This window comes from Eucalyptus grandis, chromosome 9, assembly GCF_016545825.1.
Source record: "Eucalyptus grandis isolate ANBG69807.140 chromosome 9, ASM1654582v1, whole genome shotgun sequence".
Lineage (NCBI taxonomy): Eukaryota > Viridiplantae > Streptophyta > Magnoliopsida > Myrtales > Myrtaceae > Eucalyptus > Eucalyptus grandis.
The window spans coordinates 27990780-28000862 of record NC_052620.1 but is presented as its reverse complement, the minus strand read 5'-3'; the positions used below and the strand labels follow the sequence as shown (position 1 = coordinate 28000862).

The following is a 10083-nucleotide window of genomic DNA, read 5'->3' as shown; positions in this document are numbered from 1 at the left end:
GGGAGTTAAACTTTGGCCTTGCGGGTGGCCATCGTGCAACTACACCATTTTTGACATCGACGGGGTGGGTCATTTTTTTGTATTTTAATGTATAAAAGAAAGAAAATTATTATTATGTACTCTTTTTTGTTCAAAAGTGTTATGTACGTTGATGTATCATAATCTCCGAGGATTATTTGCGACCTTCCTTGAATATAATAATTTGCCATATCCACTTCTCAATAACCCCTCCACGCATTTATGAAGTCGTAATTATCTATGAAAGAGGATTTGTGGTCCACAATTCATCCTCATCTTTTAGGAATTACGGAACCGTTAGCTTATCGGCGTGCTTTCTTATATCATGGCTCCTCACAGGATAACCATTATGACTTAGTAAACCGTCTTAAAGTCAAACAAGAAAAAGGAAATAAGGGTGGAAGACAGAAAGGCGTGACAGGAAATTCGTGGACCCACACGAACAATTGAATTGTACAATAGTAGGAAAAAAAGAAAGAAAGAAAGTCCGGCAGTAGGAAATTAATACAACTTAAGACAAAAAGACCCTCCCCGAAACACCGGATTTATTGCAGGACTCGTTTTCGTTCACCATATTGTTTCTACTCGAAAGCGGGACCCGTCCGTTGACCTGTTTGACTCCCGCCGGAGCGAAGGGGCAAATCAGTGAGCTCCCTCGATGGGGACGCTGTGCAACACCACGGTCTCGACCGTCAGCCCCGGCCCGAACCCGAACAGGACCCCCCAGTCCAGGCCCTCGCCGGTGGTCGGCCGCCCCTCCTCCGCCGACTTCCGCCGCATCTCGTCGAGGATGAAGAGCACGCAGGCGCTGGACATGTTGCCGTACTCGCTGAGCACGTGGCGGGTGGCTCGCATCTTCTCCTCCTTGAGCCCGAGCTTGGCCTCGACCTGGTCCAGGATGGCCGGGCCGCCGGGGTGGGCGATCCAGAAGAGGCTGTTCCAGTCGCTGATCCCGATCGGGGAGAAGGCCTCCGCGAGGCTCTTCTCGATGTTCTTGGAGATCAGCCCGGGCACGTCCTTGAGGAGGTGGAACGTGAGGCCGACCTCGCGGAGGTGGCCGTCGATGGCGCCGTCGGAGTCCGGGAGGATGGTCTGGGCCGCGGAGACGAGCTGGTACAGCGGGCGCTCCACGGCGGTGTCCGGGTCGGCGCCGACGATCACGGCGGCGGCGCCGTCGCCAAAGAGGGCCTGGCCGACGAGGGAGTCGAGGTGGGTATCGGTGGGCCCGCGGAAGGTGACTGCGGTGATTTCGGAGCACACGACGAGGACGCGGGCGCCGCGGTTGTTCTCGGCGAGGTCCTTGGCGAGGCGGAGGACCGTGCCGCCGGCGAAGCACCCCTGCTGGTACATCATGTAGCGCTTGACGGAGGGGCGGAGGCCGAGGAGCTTGGTGAGCTGGTAGTCGGCGCCGGGCATGTCGACGCCGGAGGTGGTGCAGAAGATGAGGTGAGTGATCTTCGACTTGGACTGGCCCCACTCCTTGATGGCCTTCGCGGCGGCCTCCTTGCCCAGCTTCGGGACCTCCACGACCACCACGTCCTGGCGGGCGTCGAGGGAGTTGGCCATGTACGCGCACATCGCCGGGTTCTCCTTCAGGAAGTCCTCCGTCAGGTGCATGTACCGCTTCTTGATCATCGACTTGTCGCCTGTTCCGATCGTCCGACAAGAGAAACAACGTCAGCGTCATCGACGGTCAGTGGCAGAATGACGTCAACAATTTCCAATCAGAGCGGTGCGATTATCATCACGATGGAAGCCTAATTTGTTTCCCTAGTACTGCAGTAATCACTACTCCTTGCAGAAAAGAATACAAGAATCTAACATTTAACATTTCTTTCGTTACATTTGAGGAATGTCTCCCCGTGCATGTGTCACGGCCCGAAAGAAAGCATGTCCAAGAGGTTTCTCGCCCGTGACACATGCATCGTCGTCTTTCGTTCGTTTCTTTCTTCTCGCGAGGAGAATTTCCATCTTAAGCAGAGATCAATCGCAACCACGACAACAAGCACACACCAATTCGAACGATCGATCGCGACGAACCACTAAACTACACCTACGATTGGAGATAGAGGGTGATATGTACGTACACATGCGCTTGAACTTCTCCTTGAGGTCGGTCATGTGCTCGCTGTTGGTGATCCGGAAGTAGTAGTCCGGGTAGTCCGCCTGGGAGATGCAGTTGTTTGGGGTGGCCGTCCCGATGGCGAGCACGGTGGCAGGGCCCTCCGCCCGCTGCGCCTTCCTGATCTCCTCCACTGACTTGGTAGCCGCCATGATCCCGCTCCGATCCCTGTCAATCAGGCCCGCACGCCACTCGCCGGCGAGACTCGAACGGAAGACGGGTCGAATTGAATCACGAGGAGGAGCAAGTAAGAGGCGGTAGATGGAGAGGAATGTGCGTGGGATGGATCGACGTAAAGCGGGGGGGGCAGAGATATATAAGGGATGGGGAAGGGGTAGGTCGAAGGGACGGGCAGATGGCGGCCACGTGGGATCGGGGTTAGGCCGCGCCAAGAAGTGGTAGATACGGGGCCACATCTCTTGCTCTCCATCGTCCCCCCCCATTCGTCCCCCCCTCTCTTTTATGATCGACATGCTTGTATTCCATGTTTTAATTTCCTCCGCTCGATAGTATTATTAGTTACACCAAACCCACCAGGTCATTTCAATCCGATTTTTATTTTTTTCAATTTTAAAAAAAGTGAGATTTATTCGGAAAAATAAAAAGTTAATATCACGAAAAATCTCGGACCAATATATTTACAATGAATTTACCCCAAACTTATATTTTTACCTCCGAAAATTCTATAGTGGCACACTTATAATATATTTATCCCAAAAAAATTCGAAATAGATATATTTGTGATAAATTTACTTTTTATAATTTTCGTTAAATTGGATTAATATCGTGAAAAATCACAAATTGATAAATTTGTGATAAATAGAGGGCAAAATCCCGAATTGGTACATTCGTCAACTACTATGTGCCATCCAACTTAATTTTTTATAGTAAAATTTAATAAATATAACGAAGGATAAATTTATCTAAGAGCACTGGTTTGAGTTTTTTAGTGATAAAAAATTTAGTTTAGATTAAATTTATCATATGTGTACCAATTTAAGATTTTTCGTATTATTAACCCAAAAATAAAATAATTAATTTATGTCAATCGAAAAATCATGTGTTAACGAGAACCTTGAATTAGAATAAATCGATCGGGTCGTTCTCAATGATGACATGTTATGACTCAATAACATTCGTGTCTATAACCACCCGCGAGGGTGGCTCCGCTGGTAGGCTCCAGGACTTCCACGCTGGAGGCCGGAGTTCGAAGCCCCTGCGACACAAGTTGCAGGGAGGCAGGTGGAGACACTTGGCGACTTACTCGGGGTGTGTGGGTGGTGGTTTTCTACGTGCCTCCCGGGGTTTACTCCCCTGCCCATGCGGGGTTCCCTAGGTCAAAAAAACATTCGTGTCTATATGTTTGCTCTGATTAAACATCAAGGACACATGTGTCCGGGCTGCGAAGGGCTGCGAAATGATACGTCTGATGGTTCACCAACGATCAATCATCGACCAGCCCGCGACATAAAACTCGTGTTTTCTTTAAGATTTTTTGTGGCACCATTGAGAAACCCATTTCCGGTTACGCCTGACCTGATAAGACGCCATTCGCTATGCGAGGAAGCTACAGTAAGGTTGACCAAAATAAGAATTCAAGGAGACGACTTGGGACGATATGTATCGACAGCATTAAGTAAAGCAAGTTGGGAGATGATAGCCGGAGGCCGTCGATGAAAATTCGCCCATAGATTCGATGAATATTCGCCCATAAATTATTTAGGGAATTATATAAACTGTACGATATTATTTTACACGAGTTCTTCGGGAATTATTTAGGTAAATATATAAGCTGTGCAATATTTGTCGTCATGAGGTCTATTTTATAGTTGGGGTCTATTTTATGCAGGCCATTTGGAAATGCTTGAATTAGCCCACTAAACTGCCACGAATTTCGTTGACGTCAATAAACCTAACGCAACCGGATCTCTCATCGTTAACGAGGTGTAGTCAATGCTTGTATCGATAACTTATCGGATTCAACCATTTTCCTGACAAGTCGTGGCCGGCCAAATTGTACATGAGTTTCCTTGACGTCGATAAATACGTTGCAACTAGACCTCTCATTGTCGCCGAAAGGTGCTCCATACTTATATCGTTAAATTGTCGGATTCAACCATCTTCTTGGCAGTCATGGAGCCAGGAAGGGGATTGTTCCAACATTACATCAAGCTCTTTTCGTTTCTCTTTCCTCTACTTTATAGCTAAAGTCGAAAGGATCATCCATCTAAATTGAGTTTCACTTTTAGCCTTTTCGCTTCATCTAAGTTTAGCAGCTCTCGCACTTTGGTTTATTTTGAAATCCAAAACTCCCGAAACTTTCGCAGCGCTCAAATATTGACATGGGTAATCGTTTCTCTTCGTGATCTTTTAGATTAGAATAATATGTTAATTTTCGATTGAAAAGTTAAGAAAAATTTGCTTTCATTTAAATTGTGAACAAACGGGCCTCGAGATAGATAGTACCCACAATTTACATCGTCCATATGCCACAGAGGGAAGGCATGACGATATTTCTCGATCCAAATTATGGACAACATTAAGCCAACTCCTAGTTTTTTCTTTTTTTCCCTCTCCCGAAAGTGAACCACTAGTTGAAAACGATTGAAATTGACGACTTTCCCGAACTGGCACTTATATCTTTGTGTGTGTTTTTTTTTAAATAATTTTCGTGAAACTAATTTTTAAAATTTTATGCTTTTGGTTTTGTTTATTGAAAAATGATGAGTTAACAGAAAACCTTCTACAATTAAGGAAAATATGCATGCTTAATGTTAGGAAAGTGAAGATCTCCTAATCTAAAATGATGATAATATTTTCCGGGAAATTGATTTTCCGGAAATCATATTCCTTCGTTGTGAAGTGTTTCTTTTCCTGAAATAAATGCGCTCTTAGTGCTTTGTGAGGATGTTGCCGTTCCTCAGAAAAAAAAAAAAAAAAAGAGGAAGATATTAAAGGCAGACAAAAGAAGAAGAAAATATGCAAATTTTAATCACCACAGCAGACCTTCCTATCGACCCACGAAACAGAGCATGATTTTGGTAGGTGAGAGTTAAGCATGGTTGCGTGCCATAGATGTCAATGGCAACTTGCATCTAAAAAAGAGAACAGGCATTAAAAAAATGAGAAAAGGAAAAAATAGCATTAATGCAAAAAAACACTCCCTATTATAACATTTTTCACAGGACTCGCATGTGCGAGGTCCCATTCGGAATTCCATTTTACGCGAAAGCGAGAATCCTGCTCAATAGTAATTTTTATTCTTGCAATTTTTTCTTGAACTCGTGAAACCTTTTGGAAAAACATTTTTGTTGCTGATTTTGACCCTCTTATCGTGACCATCTTTAATCAAAGTTACAGCACAATTAGGAGGTTTCCTATGAAATGATCCAAAAATATTTATACCATAAGCGATCGGGTCAAGTACAAAAACGCACAAGCTTAGTTAAGGTAACAAAAGATTCGGCTTTCGCGGAGAAATTAAGGTCTTTGTCGCTTTTCCAGGTTTTATGTTTAGAAAAGTCCTTCACTGAAGACAACTGAAAAATTGATGTTCTAGAAGTAATTAAGAGTTTTGCGACTTTTTTAGGTTTTATGTTTAGAGAAGACCATTTATTTTCAATAAGTACTATAATCGAATTCCCGATGGAAATTTCATTTTTCGATCCAAATATAACACAACCACATTGAAGTCATGTGCAAAATATCCTGTCATTAAGTTCACCTAAAATTCCCCCACCCCCCTCTTTGTTGCATGGCAATGTTGGTGCTCGCCATTTTCAATGGTGGCCACTGCAGAGGTGGCCACAATTCCTAGATCTAGGGCTTTTCCATGGCATTTAATTAATTGAATTTTCTATTTTTAAATTTTTAATTTAACTTAATATCATATTTATTTTTTAATCTTATCCTGAAGTGCGCTAAACACTTGATAGGATTAGATATGTCTGCATTTATTATCCAGATGATTTAATATCCTAATTTATCCTATTCTATCATGATTATTATCCCAACGACCAAACGCAGATAGCTTGTCTTGATACTACTTTAAGAGGGTTGATGGGGGCAATGTTGACAAGAAAAAGAAAAAAAATCCCCCAAAATGTTAGGGGTGATTGGTCCTCTCTAAAAGTATGATAGTATGATAGACAGATATATCATTTGAAGGATCATGATTGTGAGATGAATTCAATGTTTGAGTGACCCCAATTTATTTTTCCTTTCATAGCCACGCAAACTACTCAAAAGATCCTCTTGCCTTAGAAGATTACTAGGTTAAATTTCAAATCAACTTGTTGACATTTTTTTCTTATTTTTGTTTTATTTCAATTTTACTAAAAGACAAAGCTAGTCATACCCCTCTCAAACAACAAAGATTAAAGTCAAATATGAGGCTCACTTTTAATTTAATAGTATTTCTTATTTTATCCTTCTATTCTGATATTATTATTTTTTTTGTGTTTCTTGCCCGTTTGGGATGGAATCAGTCTCTCTTATCCAAAAAATTAGTTTATTTGACCTATATTCAACTAATTATTCTTTTTTCATCAAAAAAGAAAAGAAAAACTAGTTATTGTGTCAGTGGGTTGAATTTATTTATTTTTAACTAGGAAATCAATATTCTTAAAATAAACTAATCACAGATAATAATAAAAAGAATCATGTACTAGTTTGAACATTGGGATTTGTCTCAAAGAAGAACGAATTTGGCAAGGAGGTATACTAGCTTTAGATTTATTTCACGTGCCAAAAGTATGATAAACAGATATATGATTCGAAGGATCTTGCTTGTGGGATGAATTCAATGTTTGAGTGACCCCAATTTATTTTTCCTTTCGTAGCCACGAACTCCTCTAGTGTGCAATAAAAATATTGTGTCCATCAAGATAATTACTCTCCTACTGCAGACAAGAATAGCATATTTACCTCTCTTTGACCTTTGATAAAGACAACACAACATTGAACTTTGATAAAGACAACACAACATTGAACGAGAAGATGCTCACGCAAACTACTTAAAAGATCCTCTTGCCTTAGAAGATTACTAGGTTAAATTTCAAATCAACTTGTCGACATTTTTTTTCTTTTTTTTATTTATTTCAATTTTACTAAAAGACAAAGCTAGTCATACCCCTCTCAAACAACAAAGATTAAAGTCAAATATGAGGGCTCACTTTTAATTTAATAGTATTTCTTATTTTATCCTTCTATTCTGATTTTTTTTTTTTGTTTCTTGCCCGTTTGGGATGGAATCAGTCTTTCTTATCCAAAAAATTAGTTTATTTGACCTATATTCAACTAATTATTCTTTTTCATCAAAAAGAAAAGAAAAACTAGTTATTGTGTCAATGGGTTGAATTTATTTATTTTTAACTAGGAAATCAGTATTCTTAAAATAAACTAATCACAGATAATAGTAAAAAGAATCATGTACTAGTTTTTTTTTTTTTTTTTTGAACATTGGGATTCATCTCAAAGAAGGACGAATTTGGCAAGGAGGTATACTAGGTTTAGATCTATTTTATGTGCCATGAGTATGATAGACAGATATATGATTCGAAGGATCTTGATTGTGGGATGAATTCAATGTTTGAGTGACCCCAATTTATTTTTCCTTTCATAGTCACGAACTCCTCTAACGTGCAATAGGAATATTATGTCCATCAAGATAATTACTCTCCTACTATAGACAAGAAGAACATATTTATCTCTCTTTGACCTTTTGATAAAGACAACACAACATTGAACAAGAAGATGCTCACGCAAACTACTCAAAAGATCCTCTTGCCTTAGAAGATTACTAGGTTAAATTTCAAATGAACTTGTTGATATTTTTTCTTATTTTTGTTTTATTTCAATTTGACTAAAAGACAAAGCTAGTCATACCCCTCTCAAACAACAAAGATTAAAGTCAAATATGAGGCTCACTTTTAATTTAAGATTATTTCTTATTTTATCCTTCTATTATGATTTTTTTTTTGTGTTTCTTGCCCATTTGGAATGGAATTAGCCTCTCTTATCCAAAAAATTAGTTTATTTGACAATTAGTCAACTAATTATTCTTTTTTCATCAAAAAAGAAAATAAAAACTAGTTATTGTGTCAATGAGTTGAATTTATTTATTTTTAACTAGGAAATCAATATTCTTAAAATAAACTAATCATAGATAATAGTAAAATGAATCATGTACTAGTTTGAACATTGGGATTTGTCTCAAAGAAGAACGAATTTGGCAAGGAGGTATACTAGCTTTAGATCTATTTCATGTGCCATAAGTATGATAGACAAATATATCATTCGAAGGATCATGATTGTGGGATGAATTCAATGTTTGAGTGACCCCAATTTATTTTTCCTTTCATAGCCACGAACTCCTCTAACGTGCAATAGGAATATTATGTCCATCAAGATAATTACTCTCCTATTGCAGACAAGAAGAATATATTTACCTCTCTTTGACCTTTTGATAAAGACAACACAACATTTAACAAGAAGATGCTCACGCAAATTACTCAAAAGATCCTCTTGCCTTAGATGATTACTAGGTTAAATTTCAAATGAACTTGTTGATATAATTGATTGTTCTTCTTCATTCGCACATTAAAGCAATTTGGGTCCTCTTTAATTTTGTCTTCATAGTGACGGTGATACAAAAAATAACAAAATGATAAATGATTAAATTCTGTATATGCATACATTAATCACAATATTCAATCTTTGAGTAAATTCCTCTAAAGTTGTGCTGAAAATCAAAGTAAAAAAATTCATAATTGTGAAGTCCGATGTATGATTAATGTTTGCTCGGATTACAACTATTTGTTAAACTCTCATGCCAGAGGACAATGGAGAATAAGCTCAGAAGAAGATAAGCATGGAGGAAACATTGAAATAGATTATGTGTGGAAGAAGTGACTAGGGTGAAAAAAAGTTTAAGTGGGGCACAGGTGGTTTCAGTAAACACGAAAAGAAGGAAAAAAGAGGTAAGAAATGATCTTAAATAATAGTGGAAATTACAAGGGTTGATATGGCTAATTCAAGGTGGGGAGATGTCATAAACTACCACTTGATCTATTTAACTACGAATTGCCTTTCACTTGTTAGTCAAACCTCACTTTTACTCTTTCTCACATGATTTTTACGCCACATATCCTCATATGAATATGATCATGAATTTCGCGTGGAATTTTGTTTGTGTAGAAAGGTCTTAATCTTTTCATGGTTACAGATTTGTCTGTTAACAAGAACGCAGGGGCAATGCGAAGAAAAATGTACAGCGATGGCTTGTCTAGATACTACTTTAACAGAGTCGAGGGGGCCAAAATTGGAAAAACAAAATCCTCGAAAACACAGCAGATACTGCAATTTCGGCAAAAAATCTAGTCGCGTGTTGTCATGCAGGCCGGTCTCTACCTACAAGTCCACGTCCATCATTGATGGCAGGCATGGCGTCCAAAGCATCCGTCGCAGTCAAATCATCACTTCTGAGATTTGAGAATCTGGAAGAGAACGAATCGAGTCAGGTTCCTGCGGTGAAATGAATGAGAGCAATGCTTCTTCTTTTTTTGTACGGCACCATGTTGCAGAGAAAATATTAGCTGGAGTTAGGATTTGCAGCGTGTCAACCTACTAGTCCACTCACCGCACCGCGTTAGGACCTGACACACACTCCTCCTCTTCCCGAAAAAATTAGCGGGGTTTTACACTCCACGTCAGCGAGATATAAGACCATTCAGAATTCAACACGTGGCTCCACGTGTAAATAGCGTCAGAGATCCAAAATTCGCTCGGCTCAGCGCGTTCTCTCCTCTGCTCGAGAGAACGGAAAGAGAGAATAGTAAAAGTGCACTCCCGCTCAAGAAAAACCTCTCTCCTTTTTTCAATTTCCAAGGGCTCTCTCTCTCTCCTCACGTTCTTTCCTTCGCACTCCCGCTCAAGAAAAACCT

The 10083-nt window shown here is 40.1% G+C and overlaps 1 protein-coding gene across 1 annotated transcript; it reads right to left on the bottom strand.

Moving 5' to 3' along the window:
* Positions 1-425: 425 nt before the first annotated feature.
* LOC104419089 (chalcone synthase 3) lies at positions 426-2443 on the bottom strand. Its single transcript, XM_010030619.3, has 2 exons — positions 2106-2443; positions 426-1664 (listed from the first exon to the last, which is right to left on the bottom strand). Exons 1-2 carry the CDS (start codon positions 2290-2292, stop codon positions 661-663), a joined length of 1191 nt encoding a protein of 396 aa, XP_010028921.1. The 5' UTR covers positions 2293-2443; the 3' UTR covers positions 426-660.
* Positions 2444-10083: the final 7640 nt, after the last annotated feature.

Excerpts from the sequence above, each read along its gene's own strand:
- LOC104419089 (XM_010030619.3), bottom strand. The coding sequence starts at position 2,292 with ATGGCGGCTACCAAGTCAGTGGAGGAGATCAGGAAGGCGCAGCGGGCG. Across the intron at positions 1,665-2,105 it reads GGAGAAGTTCAAGCGCATGT|GCGACAAGTCGATGATCAAG; the intron begins GTACGTACATAT and ends CGATCGGAACAG.